This window comes from Ranitomeya imitator, chromosome 5 (genome assembly GCF_032444005.1).
Source record: "Ranitomeya imitator isolate aRanImi1 chromosome 5, aRanImi1.pri, whole genome shotgun sequence".
In the NCBI taxonomy this organism is placed as follows: domain Eukaryota; kingdom Metazoa; phylum Chordata; class Amphibia; order Anura; family Dendrobatidae; genus Ranitomeya; species Ranitomeya imitator.
The window spans coordinates 160,721,456-160,741,696 of NC_091286.1; the positions used below are offsets into that span (position 1 = coordinate 160,721,456).

The window sequence follows — 20,241 nt, forward strand, 5'->3', positions numbered from 1 at the left end:
CCTCAGATATGCCCCCCATTCCCCTGTACTGTTTCCTCATACATACCCCCTATTCTCCTGTACTGTTTCCTCATATATGCCAATTATTTTCCTCTACCCCACCCCATTATTGCTTTCTTCACCACCTCCATCTTTGTCTTCTCCACCACCACTATCTTTGCTTTCTCCCCACCACCCCATAATTTCCCATTCCACAACCTCCCTTATTTCCTTCTTCCCCAGCACTCCCATCATTGCCCATTCCACCACCTCCATCATTTCCTCCTTTGCCCTTTCCACCACATCCATCATTTTCTCTTCCCCCACCATCCCCATCATTGCCCTTTCCACCACCATCATCATTGTCCTTTCCGCCGCCATCACCCTACTTGCCCATTCCACCACCTCCATCATTTTCTCCCCCTCCAATATCATCAGTGTGCTTTCCACCACTACCATCCTTGTCCATTCTACCACCTCCATAATTTCTTCCCCCTCTCATTATTGCCCTTTCCACCACCTCCATGATTTCCTCCTTCGCACCATCATTGCATTCTCCCCCCACCCCCATCATTGCCCATTCCACCACCTCCATCATTTCCTCCCTCCAACCCCATGATTGCCCATTCCACCTCCATCATTGCCACCTCCATCATTGTCCATTCCACCACATCCATCATTTTCTCCCACCCACCCCCATCATTGCCCATTCCACCACCTCCATCATTTCCCCCCCACCCCATCATTACCCATTCCACCTCTATCATTGCCACCTCCATCATTACCAATTCCACCACATTTATAATTTCTTCCTCCCCCTCCATCCCAATTATTGCCCTCTCCATGTCAGCCCCATCATTGCCCTCTCCTCCCCGTACACACACATACAAAACCATTTACCTCTCTGCACATTCACCCACAGCACTACACATGCACGCACACACACACAACACACACACACAGCACCTCTCAGCTCTCTATATATACACACACAACACACATACAGCACCTCTCACCTCTATATATATATACACACACAGCACCTCTCACCTCTATATACAGACAAACACATGCAACACACACACAGCACCTCTATACACACACACACACAAAACCTCTCACCTCTCCACACGCTCTGCAGCGGCATCTCATCGCCTTCTGCTGACACAGCCAGCTGCTGAATGATGATGTCATTCAGCGGCGCTGCCTGTGTGAGAGGAAGCATGGGCAGGAAGACAGATCACTGCAGCTCCGCTGCTATTTTCTCTTGTAGGCAGCGGAGCTGAAGGGATTTTTCCCTGCATGTCGCAACCACCATGCAGGGGCCCCCCTCCATCTCCGCCGGTATGTCCGCACATGTTGGGAGCCGGCGTGCTGCAGCTTCTCTGTGCCAGCTGTCAGCTTGACAGTCGGCACAGAGAACAGCTCACTCTCAATCCGGGGGGCGGCAGAATGCAGCCACTGGGGGAGACATTGCGGACTGCCCGACTGCGCCCCCCTGCCGGCTGCCCCCCCTAGATACGCCACTGAGTATCGGCATACACAGTAAAAATTGCACAACAAATTTTGGGTTCCATTTCCTCCTGTTACCTTGTGAAAATAAATAATGTGAGCGTAAAAGAAAATTCTTGTGGGAAAATTATTTTTTTTTTAAATTTTCACAGCATTACATTATTAAAGTCTGTAAAGCACCTGGGTTCAATGTGCTCAGCACACACCTTGATAAATTCCTTGAGGGGTCTAGTTTCTAAAATGGGGTCATGTGTGGGGGTTTTCCACTTGTGGTGGGTTTCCACTGTTTAGGCACATTAGAGGCTCTCCAAATGTGAAATGGTGTCTGCTAGTTATTCCATCAGATTTTTATGTCAAAAAAGTAAAATGGTGCTCTTTTACTTCCGAACCCTGCCTTGCACAGTAGTTTTCCTCCACATATTGGTTATTGTTGTATTCAGGAGAAATTGCACAACACATTTTTTTGGATTTTCTTTATTTTCGTGCCTCAATGTTATAAACTTTTGAGAAGCACCCCTAGGTTCAAGGCGCTGAAGATAAGTTCCCTGAGGGTCTACTTTCCAAAATGGTGTCATTTGTGGGGGATTTCTACTGTTTAGGCACTTCAGGGGTCTCCAAACACGACATAGCATCTGTTAATTATTCCAGCAAGCTTTGCATTTTAAAAGTCAAATGGCGCTCCTTCTCTTCTGAGTTTTGCCATGCGCCCAAACAGTAGCTTTAATCTACATATGGGGTAGCATCATGCTTCGGAGAAATTGCACAACAAATGTTGAGGTCCATTTTTTCCTGTTCCTTTGAGATAATACAAAAATTTGGGTCTAAAGTAACATTTTTGTGAAAAAAAGTAAAATGTTGATAATTTCGTTCCACATTCTAAAAATTCCTGTGAAGCACCTGAAGAGTTAATAAACTTCTTGACTGTGGTTTTTAGCTTCTTAAGGGGTGCAGTTTTTAGAATGGTGTCACTTTTGAGTGTTTTCTGTCATTTAGACCTCTCAAATTCTCTTCAAATGTAATGTGGTAAGTTACAAATGATTTTGGAAATTTTGTTGAAAAAATGAGAAATCACTGGTCAACTTTTAACCCTTATAACATCCTTACAAAAAATTACATTTAAAAAATTGTAATGATGTAAAGTAACGAGGGAGATCCAGCTCCAGGAAAGAGAAATAGTCTCTGATAAAATCCAAAATAGCTTTATTGTCATGAAAAAATTTAAAATGTGGACTCCAATGACAAGTGGTATAACAAAGGAATCACATAGCAGCTCTCACTGCACTGAACGCGTTTCGAACACAGCTGTGTTCTTAGTCCTCAGTATGATTACTGAGGACTAAGAACAAAGCTGTGTTCGAAACGCGTTCAGTGCAGTGAGAGCTTCTATGTGATTCCTTTGTTATACCACTTGTCATTGGAGTCCACATTTTAAATTTTTTCATGACAATAAAGCTATTTTGGATTTTATCAGAGACTATTTCTCTTTCCTGGAGCTGGATCTCCCTCGTTTCTTTTGTATCCATGACGTTGTTGGCTGCACGCTTGATCCTTGCTCGGATTTCTTCTTGGAATTTGGACTCTATTTGGGTGAGCTGAAGATTTTTTTTCCCTTTTTTAGATATGATGTAAAGTAGACATGTGGGAAATGTTTTTATTAACTATTTTGTCTGTAATAACTCTCTGATTTAAGGGCACAAAAATGAAAATTACTAAATTTTCACCAAATATCTGTTTTTTTCACAAATAAACACAAGTCATATCAAAGACATTTTACCACTATCATGAAGTACAATATGTCACAAAAAAAACTATCTGAGAATCAGTTGGTTATGTTGAAGCGTTCCAGAGTTATTATCACATAAAGTGATACTGGTCAAAATTGTAAAATTTGGCCTGGTCATGATGGAGCAAACAGCCTTGGGGGGTAAAGGGATTAAGGATAAACATGTAAATGTTTTAGGCCATGTGCACACGTTCAGTATTTTTCACGTTTTTTTGGGGGGGCTGTGCACACCATGCGGGAAGTAAGTAGATTATGTGCGGTTGGTACCCAGGGTGGAGGAGAGGAGACTCTCCTCCACGGACTGGGCACCATATAATTGGTAAAAAAAAAGAATTAAAATAAAAAATAGTGATATACTCACCCTCTGATGGCCCCGGAGTCCTCCCGCCTCTCAGCGGTGCATGCTGCCGCTTCCATTCCTATAGATGCTCTGTGTGAAGGACCTGCGATGACGTCGCCGTCTTGTGATTGGTCGCGTGACCGCTCATATGACCGCTCACTTGACCGCGATGTCATCGAAGGTCCTGCACACACACATCCTTCAGGGTATGTGCACACATCAGGATTTCTTGCAGAAATTTCCTGAAGAAAACCGGAAATTTTCTGCAAGAAATCCGCATTATTTTTTGCGTTTTTTTCCCGGTCTCTTCACGTTTCTTTTTAGCATTTTGCAAGCAAAATTAGCTTGCAGAATGCTAAAGTTTTCCAAGCGATCTGTAGCATCGCTTGGAAAACTGACTGACGGGTTGGTCACACTTGTCAAACACAGTGTTTGACAAGTGTGACCAACTTTTTACTATAGATGCTGCCTATGCAGCATCAATAGTAAAAGATAGAATGTTTAAAAATAATAAAAAAAATAAAAAAATGGTTATACTTACCTGCAGACAGCCGATCTCCTCAGCGGTGTCCGTTCCTATAGATGGTGTGTGTGTGCAGGACCTTCGATGACGTCACGGTCACGTGAGCGGTCACATGAGCGGTCACGCGACCAATCACAAGACGGCGACGTCATCGCAGGTCCTTCACACAGAGCATCTATAGGAATGGAAGAGAGAGCATGCACCGATGAGAGGCGGGAGGACTCCGGGGCCATCAGAGGGTGAGTATACCACTATTTTTTATTTTAATTCTTTTTTTTTTCACCAATTATATACACCCAGTCCGTGGAGGAGAGTCTCCTCTCCTCCACCCTGGGTACCAACCGCACATAATCTGCTTACTTTCCGCATGGAGTGCACAGCCCCATGCGGAAAGTAAGCAGATCAATGCATTCCTATGTGTGCGGAATCCCCGCAATTCCGCAAATTTAACCCCTTCCCGACCCATGACGCCACGTAGGCGTCATGAAAGTCGGTGCCAATCCGACCCATGACGCCTATGCGGCATCATGGAAAGATCGCGTCCCTGCAGATCGGGTGAAAGGGTTAACTCCCATTTCACCCGATCTGCAGGGACAGGGGGAGTGGTAGTTTAGCCCAGGGGGGGTGGCTTCACCCCCTCGTGGCTACGATCGCTCTGATTGGCTGTTGAAAGTGAAACTGCCAATCAGAGCGATTTGTAATATTTCACCTATTATAACGGGTGAAATATTACAATCCAGCCATGGCCGATGCTGAAATATCATCGGCCATGGCTGGAAATACTAATGTGCCCCCACCCCACCCCACCGATCGCCCCCCCCCCCAGCCCCCCGATCTGGCCGGTACACTGCTGCGGCTCCCCTCCGTCCTGTGCTCCGCTCCCCCCCGTGCTCTTGTCCGCTCCCCCCGTGCTCCAATCACCCCCCCGTGCTCCAATCACCCCCCCTGCACTCCGATCCACCCCCCCGGTGCTCCGTTCCACCCCCCGTGCTCCGTTCCAGCCCCCCCGTGCTCCGTTCCACGCCCCCCGTGCTCCGTTCCACCCCTCCCGCGCTCCGATTCCCCCCCCCCGTGCTCCGATCCCCCCCCGTGGTCCCCCCCAACCCCATCATACTTACGGATCCAGCCGGGGTCCCGTCCGTCTTCTCCCTGGGCGCCGCCATCTTCCAAAATGGCGGGCGCATGCGCAGTGCGCCCGCCGAATCTGCCGGCCGGCAGATTCGTTCCAAAGTGCATTTTGATCACTGAGATAGATTATATCTCAGTGATCAAAATAAAAAAAATAATAAATGACCCCCCCCCTTTGTCACCCCCATAGGTAGGGACAATAAAAAAATAAAGAAAATTTTTTTTTCCACTAATGTTAGAATAGGGTTAGGGGTAGGGGTAGGGTTAGGGGTAGGGTTAGGGTTAGGGGTAGGGTTAGGGGTAGGGTTAGGGTTAGGGTTAGGGGTAGGGTTAGGGGTAGGGTTAGGGGTAGGGGTAGGGTTAGGGGTAGGGTTAGGGCTAGGGTTAGGGGTAGGGGTAGGGTTAGGGTTTCGGTATGTGCACACGTATTCTGGTCCTCTGCGGATTTTTCCGCTGTGGATTTGATAAATCCGCAGTGCTAAACCGCTGCGGATTTATGGTGGATTTACCGCGTTTTTTTCTGCGCATTTCACTGCGGTTTTACAACTGCGATTTTCTATTGGAGCAGTTGTAAAACCGCTGCGGAATCCGCACAAAGAAGTGACATGCTGCGGAATGTAAACCGCTGCGTTTCCGTGCAGTTTTTCCGCAGCATAGCGATTTTTGTTTCCCGTAGGTTTACATTGAACTGTAAACTCATGGGAAACTGCTGCGGATCCGCAGCGTTTTCCGCAGCGTGTGCACATACCTTTAGAATTAGGCTATGTGCACACGGTGCGGATTTGGCTGCGGATTGGCCGCTGCGGATTCGCAGCAGTGTTCCATCAGGTTTACAGTACCATGTAAACATATGAAAAACCAAATCCGCTGTGCCCATGGTGCGGAAAATACCGCGCGGAAACGCTGCGTTGTATTTTCCGCAGCATGTCAATTCTTTGTGCGGATTCCGCAGCGTTTTACACCTGTTCCTCAATAGGAATCCGCAGGTGAAATCCGCACAAAAAACACTGGAAATCCACGGAAAATCCGCAGGTAAAACGCAGTGCCTTTTACCCGCGGATTTTTCAAAAATGGTTCGGAAATATCTCACATGAATCCGCAACGTGGGCACATAGCCTTAGGGTTAGGGTTGGAATTAGGGTTGTGGTTAGGGTTGTGATTAGGGTTATGGCTACAGTTGGGATTAGGGTTAGGGGTGTGTTGGGGTTAGTGTTGGAGTTAGAATTGAGGGGTTACCACTGTTTAGGCACATCAGGGGTCTCCAAACGCAACATGGCGCCACCATTGATTCCAGCCAATCTCGTATTCAAAAAGTCAAATGGTGCTCCCTCACTTCCGAGCCCTGACGTGTTCCCAAACAGTGGTTTACCCCCACATATGGGGTACCAGCATACTCAGGACAAACTGCGCAACAATTACTGGGGTCCAATTTCTCCTGTTACCCTTGTGAATCTAAAAAAATGCTTGCTAAAACATAATTTTTGAGGAAAGAAAAATGATTTTTTATTTTCACGGCTCTGCGTTGTAAACGTGTGTGAAGCACTTGGGGGTTCAAAGTGCTCACCACATATCTAGATAAGTTCTTTGGGGGGTCTACTTTCTAAAATGGGGTAACTTGTGGGGGGTTTCTACTGTTTAGGCACATCAGGGGCTCTGCAAACACAACGTGACGCCCGCAGAGCATTCCATCAAAGTCTGCATTTCAAAACGTCACTACTTCAATTCCAAGCCCCGGCATGTGCCCAAACAGTAGTTTACCCCCACATATGGGGTATCACCGTACTCAGGAGAAACTGGACAACAAATATTGGGGTAAAATTTCTCCTGTTACCCTTGGGAAAATTAAAAAATTCTGGGCTAAATAATTATTTTTGAGGAAAGAAAACGTATTTATTATTTTCACGGCTCTGCATTATAAACTTCTATGAAGCGCTTGGGGGTTCAAAGTGCTCACCACACATCTAGATAAGTTCCTTTCGGGGTCTAGTTTCCAAAATGGGGTCACTTGTGGGGGGTTTCTACTGTTAAGCCACATCAGGGGCTCTGCAAACGCAACGTGACGCCCACAGAGCATTCCATCAAAGTCTGCATTTCAAAACGTCACTACTTCACTTCCGAGCCTCGGCATGTGCCCAAACAGTGGTTTACCCCCACATATGGGGTATCAGCGTACTCAGGAGAAACTGGACAACAACTTTTCGGGTCCAATTTCTTCTGTAACCCTTGGGAAAATAAAAAATTCTGGGCTAAATAATTATTTTTGAGGAAAGAAAACGTATTTATCATTTTCACGGCTCTGCATTATAAACTTCTATGAAGCACTTGGGGGTTCAAAGTGCTCACCACACATCTAGATAAGTTCCTTTGGGGGTCTAGTTTCCAAAATGGGGTCACTTGTGGGGGGTTTCTACTGTTAAGCCACATCAGGGGCTCTGCAAACGCAACGTGACGCCCACAGAGCATTCCATCAAAGTCTGCATTTCAAAACGTCACTACTTCACTTCCGAGCCCCGGCATGTGCCCAAACAGTGATTTACCCCCACATATGGGGTATCGGCGTACTCAGGAGAAACTGGACAACAACTTTTGGGGTCAAATTTCTCCTGTTACCCTTGGGAAAATAAAAAATTGCAGGCTAAAAGATCATTTTTGAGAAAATAATTTTTTTTTTTTATTTTCATGGCTCTGCGTTATAAACTTCTGTGAAGCACTTGGGGGTTCAAAGTCCTCACCACACATCTAGATTAGTTCCTTTGGGGGTCTAGTTTCCAAAATGGTGTCATTTCTGGGGGATCTCCAATGTTTAGCCACACAGGGGCTCTCCAAACGTGACATGGTGTCCGCTAATGATTGGAGCTAATTTTCCATTTAAAAAACCAAATGGTGTGCCATCCCTTCCGAGCCCTGCCGTGCGCCCAAACAGTGGTTTACCCCCACATATGGGGTATCAGCGTACTCAGGACAAACTGGACAACAATATTTGGGGTCCAATTTCTCCTATTATCCTTGGCAAAATAGGAAATTCCAGGCTAAAAAATCATTTTTGAGGAAAGAAAAATTATTTTTTATTTTCATGGCTCTGCGTTATAAACTTCTGTGAAGCACCTGGGGGTTTAAAGTGCTCAATATGCATCTAGATAAGTTCCTTGGGGGGTCTAGTTTCCAAAATGGGGTCACTTTTCGGGGAACTCCAATGTTTAGGCACACAGGGGCTCTCCAAACGCGACATGGTGTCCGCTAACAATTGGAGCTAATTTTCCATTCAAAAAGTCAAATGGTGCGCCTTCCCTTCCGAGCCCTGCCGAGTGCCCAAACAGTGGTTTACCCCCACATATGAGGTATCGACGTACTCGGGAGAAATTGCCCAACAAATTTTATGATCCATTTTATCCTACTGCCCATGTGAAAATGAAAAAATTGAGGCGAAAAGAATTTTTTTGTGAAAAAAAAGTACTTTTTCATTTTTACAGATCAATTTGTGAAGCACCTGAGGGTTTAAAGTGCTCACTAGGCATCTAAATAAGTTCCTTGGGGGGTCTAGTTTCCAAAATGGGGTCACTTGTGGGGGAGCGCCAATGTTTAGGCACACAGGAGCTATCCAAACGCGACATGGTGTCCGCTAACGATGGAAATAATTTTTCATTCAAAAAGTCAAATGGCGCTCCTTCCCTTCCGAGCCTTACCATGTGCCCAAACAGTGGTTTACCCCCACATGTGAGGTATTGGTGTACTCAGGAGAAATTGCCCAACACATTTTAGGATCCATTTTATCCTGTTGCCCATGTGAAAATGAAAAAATTGAGGCTAAAAGAATTTTTTTGTGAAAAAAAAGTACTTTTTCATTTTTATGGATCAATTTGTGAAGCACCTGGGGGTTCAAAGGGCTCACTATGCATCTAGATAAGTTCCTTGGGCGTCTAGTTTCCAAAATGGGGTCACTTGTGGGGGAGCTCCAATTTTTAGCACACGGGGGCTTTCCAAACGTGACATGGTGTCCGCTAAAGAGTGGAGCCAATTTTTGATTCAAAAAGTCAAATGGCGCTCCTTCCCTTCCAAGCCCTGCCGTGCGCCCAAACAGTGGTTTACCCCCACATATGAGGTATCAGCGTACTCAGGACAAATTGGACAACAACTTTCGTGGTTCAGTTTCTCCTTTTACCATTGGGAAAATAAAAAAATTGTTGCTAAAAGATAATTTTTGTGACTAAAAAGTTAAATGTTCATTTTTTCCTTCCATGTTGCTTCTGCTACTGTGAAGCACCTGAAGGGTTAATAAATTTCTTGAATGTGGTTTTGAGTACCTTGAGGGGTGCAGTTTTTAGAATGGTGTCACTTTTGGGTATTTTCAGCCATATAGACCCCTCAAACTGACTTCAAATGTGAGGTGGTCCCTAAAAAAAATGGTTTTGTAAATTTCGTTGTAAAAATGACAAATCGCTGGTCAAATTTTAACCCTTATAACTTCCTAACAAAAAAAATTTTTGTTTCCAAAATTGTGCTGATGTAAAGTAAACATGTAGGAAATGTTATTTATTAACTATTTTGTGTCACATATCTCTCTGGTTTAACAGAATAAAAATTCAAAATGTGAAAATTGCGAAATTTTCAAAATTTTCGCCAAATTTCCGTTTTTATCACAAATAAACGCAGAATTTATTGACCTAAATTTACCACTAACATGAAGCCCAATATGTCACGAAAAAACAATCTCAGAACCGCTAGGATCCGTTGAAGCGTTCCTGAGTTATTACCTCATAAAGGGACACTGGTCAGAATTGCAAAAAACGGCAAGGTCTTTAAGGTCAAAATAGGCTGGGTCATGAAGGGGTTAATGAACATGTTGCTTTTTTTCTGCAATGCGATTTTTTTTGCGGAAAAAAAAGCAACATTTGCACAAGAAATGCGGAATACGCTTTAAATAATAGGAGGCATATGTAAGCGTTTTTTTCGCGTTTTTATCACGTTTTTATAGCGAAAAAACGCAAAAAAACGCGAAAAATACTGAACGTGTGCACATGGCCTTAGAGTGGCCTAATCAAAGCCCAGACCTTAATCCAATTGAGAATCTGTTGTCAGACTTGAAGGTTGCTGTTCATCAGAGCCAACTATCTTGAAGGAGCAACATCAGTTTTGCTTTGAGGAATGGGCAAAAATCCAAGTGGTAAGATGTGCAAAGCTCATAAAGACTTAAGGTACCATCACACTCAGCGACGCTGCAGTGATATACGAGAGACAATGAGCCGATCGCTGCAGCGTCGCTGTTTAGGTCGCTGTAGAGACGTCAAACACATCAACTCCAGAACGATGCAGGAGCGATCCAGTGACGTAACCGCGACTCACTTATCGTTCTCGCTGGTTGTTAGCTCCATGTAAAACATTGCTGGCGTCGTTGCTTTTGATGTCAAACATGACGAATCACGCCGACCTGATGACCAAATAAAGTTCTGGACTTCTAGCTCCGACCAGCGATGACACAGCGGGATCCAGATCGCTGCTGCGTGTCAAACACAACGAGATCGCTATCCAGGACGCTGCAACGTCACGGATCGTTGTCGTTCTCGTTGTAAAGTTCCTGAGTGTGACGGTACCTTTATCCAAAGCTACTTGCATCTTAATTGCCTCAAAAAGGAGGCTCTACAAAGTACTGACATTTGGGGTGAATAGTTAGGCAAACTGAAGTTTACAATAATTTTGTCTTATTTGTTATTTGCTTCACAATAAAAGAAATCCAAATATTCACAGTAGTAAGCGTGTTCTTTACCTGAACTGATTCAAACCCTCAAAAAAAGTGAAATTCCAGATTGTGAAGTATCAAACACAAAAAACACCAAAGGGGGAATACTTTCTAATGCCACTGTAATCTTCAGATTTCATGATGCCTTGCACACAACTAAGTCAACCAGTGCCAGAGGTAGGAAAACATCCCCGAAACATTGTTAAATCTCCATCATATTTGACGATAGGTACTGTGTTCTTTTCTTTGTAGGCTTCATTCCATTTTCAGTAAAGAGTAGAATGATGTGCTTTACCAAAAAGATTTATCTTTATCTCATCTGTCCACAAGACGCTTTGCCAGAAGGATTTTGGCTCACTTATATTTTGGCAAACTGCAGTCTAACTTTTTTTTTGTCTCTGTGTCTGCATTGTTATCCTCCCAGGTCTCCTGCCATAGAGTTTCCCCTCATTTAAATGTTGACGGATAGTTTGCGCTGTCACTGTTGCACCCTGAGCCTGCAGGACAACTTGAATTTCTTTGAAATTTGATTGGGTCTACTTATCCACGATGCTGCCTATCCTGCGTTGCAAGCCTTCATAATTTTTTGTCTGCAGTTCACATCCAGGGAGATTAGCTACAGTGCATTTGGTTGTAAACTTCTTGATTATGTTGCGTACCATGGACAAAGCAACACCAAGATCTCTGGAGATCCTTTGAGATCCCTTGAGATTGTTAATACAGTTTTGGTTCTCAAGTTCTCAGACAGTTCACTTCTCCTCCTTCTGTTTTGCACACAGACACACAGTGCAAAGATTGAGTCAATCTTCTTTACCTCCAAGAAGGTAAAAGAAAAAAAAAACAATTGCATGCATTTTACTTTTTACATCTTTATAGTCTCTGAAATAGTGAAATGCCTCCCCATTTTCCCCCAAAAATGTAATTAAATCTGTTCTCCTAATGCCAAATGCCCCTTTTTCTTCTGAGTCCTACAGTGTGACTAAACTACAGTTAGTGTCCACGTATATGCCATTACGCTAGCAGGGGCAAGCCGATTTTATAATTTACAAAGTACATGTCTCTATAAGCACAAGCTGGACAAGCTGGACAAGCACAAGCTGGGCAAGCTGGATAAGTTGGAATATTTGCAATTTTCACTCTGTAATGCCAACTTGAGGTTATTTATGAGAATACCTGTGGGGATAAAATGGTCAGCCATAGTTGAATTCCTAGAGGAGTGTAATTTCCAATATATCTAAAAATGAACCATACGGCGCTGCTTAGTTGCTTCAGGTGAATAAGCAGCAAATATATGGACGAAATCACTCCCAATCGTCCCAGAAGTGGTTAATCAAAGAAAACTATATGTGATATTTGCGCTAAGTTCACCTATATGAAGCCATAATATAGGAGACGCTGTCCCGGCCGGTGACTAGCGTGCTCCCCCAGAGCTTGGTAACTGCCGTGCACAGGCAGTGGCGGCCGTGTGTATAGAGCTGAAGCCGACAAGGTGCAGGACCTTGTGTGACGTCACAGTCACGTGATGTGTACAGGTGACCAGCTGCAAAGCTGCAGAGCTGCGGAGCTACGAATAGCACACAGGACCAACTAATCCTACGCGTTTCAGAGTCACTGACTCCTTCATCAGGGAGCACGCTACTCACCGGCCGGGACAGCGTCTCCTATACTACTATTTGCTCTGCAACATATTGGATATTTTCGGAACAGAGATTCAGAGAAGGTTTCAGATACCAACCTTTCAGCACATGAGTGAAGGACCTTTCCGCATGTCAGCACTAGACACAGATTTCCTTTTCTTTGATATTAAGGTAAACACATCTTGTTAATCACAGTCCTGTATGGGGAACCTTGTTTATGACATTTCCCAGTATTTTAACTATTTATGGCTTCATATAGGTGAACTTAGCGCAAATATCACATATAGTTTTCTTTAATTTCCAATATAGGGTCTATTGAGGAGAGTTCTGGGACTTCGGGGCTCTGCAAATGGAGTCTGCAAACTATTCTAGGAAAATGTATGTTCCAAAAGTCATATAATGCTCTTTCCTTCCCAGCCCTGCTTATGTTCCCAAACAGTATAACAAACAATTAGGTTTTGACGCATTTACAAAAAATTGTGTAACAAATTATACAATCAATTTCCACCTATTTTGGCATGTGAAAATATAAAATTGGGTTAAAACATCATTTTAGCAGTAAAAATTTAATTTGCTTTCTTCACAGGTTAATGTTATAAAATTCTTTGAAACACCTGTGGTGTGAACATGCTCACTACAACTATAGATACATTAATTGAGGCGTGTAGTTTTCAAAATGGAGTTACTTTTTTGGGGTACTGCTGTTCTGGTACTTGAAGGGTTCTTCCAATTTGTCATGCAACCTGGTAACTATTCCAACAAAATCTGTATTATAAAATAGTTTTCTTTACCTTCTGAGCTGTTGTGATTTGTGGAGGGTTTTTGTTGTTTTGGCATATCTGGGGCTTTGCAAATGCAACATGGTATTCATAATCTACACTGCTCAAAAAAATAAAGGAAACACTAAAATACCACATCGTAGATATCACTGAATTAAATATTACAGTTGCAACTCTTTATTACATATTAGAATGAGTTGAGAACAATAAAACATAAAAATGATCAATGTAAATTAAAATTAATATCCCATGGAGGTTTTAATTTGGAATGATATTCAAAATCAAAGTGGAAAATAAAATTACAGACTGATCCAACTTCAGTGTCAATACCTCAAGAAAAGAAAATTATGCACAGCAGTGTGTTTGGCCTTCACGTGCCTTATGACCTCCAATACAACGCCTGGGTATGGTCCTGATAAGGCGGCAGATGTTCTCCTAAGATATCTCCTCCAAAACCCGGGTTAAAGAATCAGTCAACTCCTGGACAGTCTGTGGTGCAACATGGCATTGGTGGACGGAACAAGACATGATGTCCCATAGGTGCTCTATTGGATTTAAGTCAGAAACTGGAAGACTACCTGGCGTACCCTGCAAAATACATTGACATGCTTCGGATTGAAAAATGTACCGCAGGCGAGTTTACGCAGGGTAATAAAGAAGCACAGTGGGCATGGGATCTCTATAACTCCCATCCACGTAGGTGGTACTGTAAAACTCCGCGTTTTTGCTGCAGTGAAAATATGCAACATAAAAAATTAGATAAAAGCTCATCGTGTGCACATAGCCTTATTTTAATAATCTTAGTAAACAGTCAATATATCATTTTGTTTAATTTGTATTATATAGTTTAATAACCAATGTAATTATTTGGCTTGTTTACAGATCCAGTGTCACAGTTACACAGGATACTGTTGGTGTGTATCTTCCAATGGACGACCTCTGAGTGGGACAGCAGTCGTACATAAAACTCCCCGGTGCCCAGGTGAGTTAATGCTAGAAATATTTATGTTATGTCAATTGGGAAAGCAACAAACACCTGGGCCATTAAAAACACAAAATTGTGCCTCCTGAAATTTGACATGGCAGATCTTTCTTCTTCCTGACATCTACCATTGGGGAATGGACATACACTTTGTGGCTCACTCAGAAATCCCAGGACCCCTCAAAAAGTTCCTTCTCTGTCTGTACACTGGCTTGGCTGTTAAAATGAGCACTCAGCCAGCCCTATCACATACCGCACTGATAATGTGCCACACAAGAAGACCTTGCACCTACAGTATGTTGAGAACAAGACCTAAAATAAATCCACTTACCCTGGAGTCTCGATAGCTGAAGATCTGAGAGCCTGTGATAATAGAATAATACTTGAAAAATATACAGTACAGACCAAAAGATTGGACACACCATCTCATTTAAAGATTTTTCTGTATTTTAATGACTATGAAAATTGTAAATTCACACTGAAGGCATCAAAACTATGAATTAACACATGTGGAATTATATACTTAACAAAAAAGTGTGAAACAACTGAAAATATGTCTTAAATTCTAGGTTCCTCAAAGTATCCACTTTTTGCTTTGATGACTGCTTTGCACACTCTTGACATTCTCATGATGAGCTTCAAGAGGTAGTCACTGGAAATGGTCTTCCAACAATCTTGAAGGAGTTCCCAGAGATGCTTACCACTTGTTGGCCCTCTGCGGTCCAGCTCACCACAAACCAACTCGATTGGGTTCAGGTCTGGTGATTGTGGAGGCCAGGTCATCTGGCATAGCACCCCATAACTCTCCTTCTTGGTTAAATAGCCCTTACACAGCCTGGAGGTGTGTTTGAGGTCATTGTCCTGTTGAAAAATAAATGATGGTCCAACTAAACGCAAACCGGATGGAATAGCATGCAAATGCTGTGGTGGCCATGCTGGTTCAGTATGCCTTCAATTTTGAATAAATCCCCAACAGTGTCACCAGCAAAGCACCCCCACACCATCACACCTCCTCCTCCATGCTTCATGGTGGGAACCAGGCATGTAGAGTCCATCAGTTCACCTTTTCTGCGTCGCACAAAGACACGGTGGTTGGAACCAAAGATTTCAAATTTGGACTCATCAGACCAAAGCACAGATTTCCACTGGTCTAATGTCCATTCCTTGTGTTCTTTAGCCCAAACAAGTCTCTTCTGCTTGTTGCCTGTCCTTAGCAGTGGTTTCCTAGCAGCTATTTTACCATGAAGGCCTGCTGCACAAAGTCTCCTCTTAACAGTTGTTGTAGAGATGTGTCTGCTGCTAGAACTCTGTGTGGCATTGACCTGGTCTCTAATCTGAGCTGTTGTTAACCTGTGATTTCTGAGGCTGGTGACTCGGATAAACTTATCCTCTGAAGCAGAGGTGACACTTGGTCTTCCTTTTCTGGGGCAGTCCTCGTGTAAGCCAGTTTCTTTGTAGCGCTTGAGGGTTTTTGCAACTGCACTTGGGGACACTTTCAAAGTTTTCCCATTTTTTTGAACTGACTGACCTTCATTTCTTAAAGTAATGATGGCCTCTAGAGTTGAGCGACCTTGACCTTTTTAGAGTCGAGCCGGGTTTCACGAAACCCGACTATCTCAAAAGTCGGGTCGAGTGAAATCGGCCGATTATGACGTAAAGTCGGGATCGACCGAAACACGAAACCCAATGCAAGTCAATGGGGCAGCATAGTCGGCAGTGAGTGGGGGCCAGGAAAACACCTAGAGTGCCCATTTTAATGTCAAAACCATCCATTCTTCTTAATGAAGCTTGTCAAGCGTAATTTACCTTATAATAATTGGAAGGCATTTGAAATTGGGGGTCATTTGGCTAAAGTTGTGTGGGGTAGGGCTGGTTCAAGTAATTAGTGGGCCCAGGAAATCTGCACCACGTCACGGCAGTGGAGCAGGGAGAGGTAAGTATTTCAACTTTGCAAGTGCTGTGATCCTGAGCAAGCAGGGGGGGCCCACTTGTTGGCATTGGCACTGGCACAGGGCCCCTCAAAGTACAGCGGTGTGTTTGCAGGGCGGGGGCGCCTCCCACCGGCAGCAACACTTTTGCGTACTATGAGAGGCCCTGTGCCAGTGACGTCGCCAACTAGTATTCCTCCCCCCACCTGATGAAGGAACCTGCACTTTCATCTGCACCTTCCTCTTTGTCCCCGTGTAAGGTGGTATGGTATGCGGGAAGAGCAACCTGACTTTCAGCAGGGTCACAATGTTGTTGTGTAGCATGCACGGGGAATGTTGTGTTATGGGTCAATGTACCAGCAGACTCATCTATCACTGGCTGGCCAATGGGCACGATGAAGTGGAGACACAGATATAGGCCCAAAGAATAAAGTGGGCTAAATGCAGTTCAAAATTGGTAACACAGGAATAACCAGGGGGCATTGCAGTGGAGGACAACTGGAATGAGAGGCTGACACAGAGAGTAGGGCCAAATCAGTAAGTAGTCGAAATGCAGTTCAAAATTGGCAACCGTAGTAAACAGGCGGCACAGCTTTGTTCAGTGGAGGAGAACAGCAAGGAGTGGCAGACACCGATAGTAGGCCCCAACCCAACTAGTAGGCCAAATGCAGTCTAACATTAACAACTACTTAACGAGAGCCTGAAAATGGAATTTCAGGACAGGAAACCAGGAGAACAGCAAGGAGTGGCAGACACCGATAGTAGGCCCCAAACCAACTAGTATGCCAAATGCAGTTGTTCCATTTAACCACAATTTAATGAGAGCCTGAAGATAGAAGCTCAGGAAAGGCAACCTGGGGAACACCTTGGAGTGTAACACACCATCTCTCTCCACCCCATACCCAATTTGTAGGCCTAATGCAGTGTAGTTTCCAAGAACTACTAAACGAGAGCCGGAAGATCGAAGCTCAGGAAAGGCAACCTGGGGAACACCTTGGAGTGTAACACACCCTCTCTCTACACCCCATACCCAATTTGAAGGCCTAATGCAGTGTAGTTTCCAAGAACTACTAAACGAGAGCTGGAAGATCGAAGCTCAGGAAAGGCAACCTGGGGAACACCTTGGAGTGTAACACACCCTCTCGCTACACCCCATACCCAATTTGAAGGCCTAATGCAGCGTAGTTTCCAACAACTACTAAACGAAAGCCGGAAGATCGAAGCTCAGGAAAGGCAACCTGGGGAACACCTTGGAGTGTAACAAACCCTCTCTCTACACCCCATACCCAATTTGTAGGCCTAATGCAGCGTAGTTTCCGACAACTACTAAACGAGAGCATGAAGATCGAAGCTCAGGAAAGGCAACCTGGGGAACACCTTGGAGTGTAACACACCCTCTCTCTACACCCCATACCCAATTTGAAGGCCTAATGCAGTGTAGTTTCCAAGAACTACTAAACGAGAGCCGGAAGATCGAAGCTCAGGAAATGCAACCTGGGGAACACCTTGGAGTGGAACACACCATCTCTCTACACCCCATACCCAATTTGAAGGCCTAATGCAGCGTAGTTTCCAAGAACTACTAAACGAGAGCCGGAAGATCGAAGCTCAGGAAAGGCAACCTGGGGAACACCTTGGAGTGTAACACAACGTCTCTCTACACCACGGAAGGGCTGATTCTTAGGAAGGAAGGCTGTTGGAAATAAGCATTGCGCGTCCGAGGGTGATTATATTCTTATTAGGTATATACTCACCCTCGGACGCGCCCTGCTTCTTTATTTGGAATGAATGTTTATTTGCAATGTGGTGTTGACTTTCTCTATTATTTTGGTAATTAATGATTTTATTATTTTCATTGTTTTGCATCTTCTCGGCAATAATATAAAGAAGACGCGACAGGACAACACTCAGTGGATGCCATATGTGTGTTTTCAATTTAAAAAACCTTTCAGTTAACTACTTGCAGGAGAAAGTAATTGTAGCTGGTGGCCATTTTTAGTACTGTACCAGATTTTAGTTGTGTGTTTGTTTTTAATGTTAAAATGTCTGCATTTGATATCTCACCAGTATTTTCTTTTTTATAAGCAAAATACTTTTTTTTTTATTTTATGATGTTGGTTCAAGGGGTACACGGGCAGCAGTAGACAGGTCAGTGGAGGCCTAGTGGAAGGAGGGACCACAGACAGGCTTCGAAGCCCTAACATAATAAATTGGGCTGCCTGTAGGCAATTTAAAATTGGTTCCAGGGGAACACGGGCAGCAGTAGACAGGTCAGTGGAGGCCTAGAGGAAGGAGGGACCGCAGATGCGCCAATGTTTCCCCCATACCAAATTTGTAGGCCTAATGCAGTGTAGTTTCCAACAACTACTAAACGAGAGCCGGAATATCGAAGCTCAGGAAAGGCAACCTGGGGAACACCTTGGAGTGTAACACACCCTCTCTCTACACCCCATACCCAATTTGAAGGCCTAATGCAGCGTAGTTTCCAACAACTACTAAACGAGAGCCGGAAGATCGAAGCTCAGGAAAGGCAACCTGGGGAACACCTTGGAGTGTAACACAACGTCTCTCTACACCACGGAAGGGCTGATTCTTAGGAAGGAAGGCTGTTGGAAATAAGCATTGCGCGTCCGAGGGTGATTATATTCTTATTAGGTATATACTCACCCCCGGACGCGCCCTGCTTCTTTATTTGGAATGAATGTTTATTTGCAATGTGGTGTTGACTTTCTCTATTATTTTGGTGATTAATGATTTTATTATTTTCATTGTTTTGCATCTTCTCGGCAATAATATAAAGAAGACGCGACAGGACAACACTCGGTGGATGCCATATCTGTGTTTTCAATTTAAAAAACCTTTCAGTTAACTACTTGCAGGAGAAAGTAATTGTAGCTGGTGGCCATTTTTAGTACTGTACCAGATTTTAGTTGTGTGTTTGTTTTTAATGTTAAAATGTCTGCATTTGATATCTCACCAGTATTTTCTTTTTTATAAGCAAAATACTTTTTTTTTTATTTTATGATGTTGGTTCAAGGGGTACACGGGCAGCAGTAGACAGGTCAGTGGAGGCCTAGTGGAAGGAGGGACCGCAGACAGGCTTCGAAGCCCTAACATAATAAATTGGGCTGCCTGTAGGCAATTTAAAATTGGTTCCAGGGGAACACGGGCAGCAGTAGACAGGTCAGTGGAGGCCTAGAGGAAGGAGGGACCGCAGATGCGCCAATGTTTCCCCCATACCAAATTTGTAGGTCTAATGCAGTGTAGTTTCCAACAACTACTAAACGAGAGCCGGAATATCGAAGCTCAGGAAAGGCAACCTGGGGAACACCTTGGAGTGTAACACACCCTCTCTCTACACCCCATACCCAATTTGAAGGCCTAATGCAGCGTAGTTTCCAACAACTACTAAACGAGAGCCGGAAGATCGAAGCTCAGGAAAGGCAACCTGGGGAACACCTTGGAGTGTAACAAACCCTCTCTCTACACCCCATACCCAATTTGTAGGCCTAATGCAGCGTAGTTTCCGACAACTACTAAACGAGAGCATGAAGATCGAAGCTCAGGAAAGGCAACCTGGGGAACACCTTGGAGTGTAACACACCCTCTCTCTACACCCCATACCCAATTTGAAGGCCTAATGCAGTGTAGTTTCCAAGAACTACTAAACGAGAGCCGGAAGATCGAAGCTCAGGAAAGGCAACCTGGGGAACACCTTGGAGTGGAACACACCATCTCTCTACACCCCATACCCAATTTGAAGGCCTAATGCAGCGTAGTTTCCAACAACTACTAAACGAGAGCCGGAAGATCGAAGCTCAGGAAAGGCAACCTGGGGAACACCTTGGAGTGTAACACAACGTCTCTCTACACCACGGAAGGGCTGATTCTTAGGAAGGAAGGCTGTTGGAAATAA

General features: G+C 44.2%; 1 protein-coding gene across 3 annotated transcripts in view; it reads left to right on the top strand.

Moving 5' to 3' along the window:
• The window catches only part of SMOC2 (SPARC related modular calcium binding 2), a 642,212-nt gene that overhangs the window by 141,826 nt on the left and 480,145 nt on the right, over positions 1-20,241 (top strand). For all 3 annotated transcript variants that reach the window (XM_069769272.1, XM_069769273.1, XM_069769271.1), the window contains exon 4: positions 14,298-14,397. In XM_069769272.1, coding sequence (XP_069625373.1) covers positions 14,298-14,397 — 100 coding nt within the window. The remainder of the gene's footprint in view (positions 1-14,297; positions 14,398-20,241) is intronic.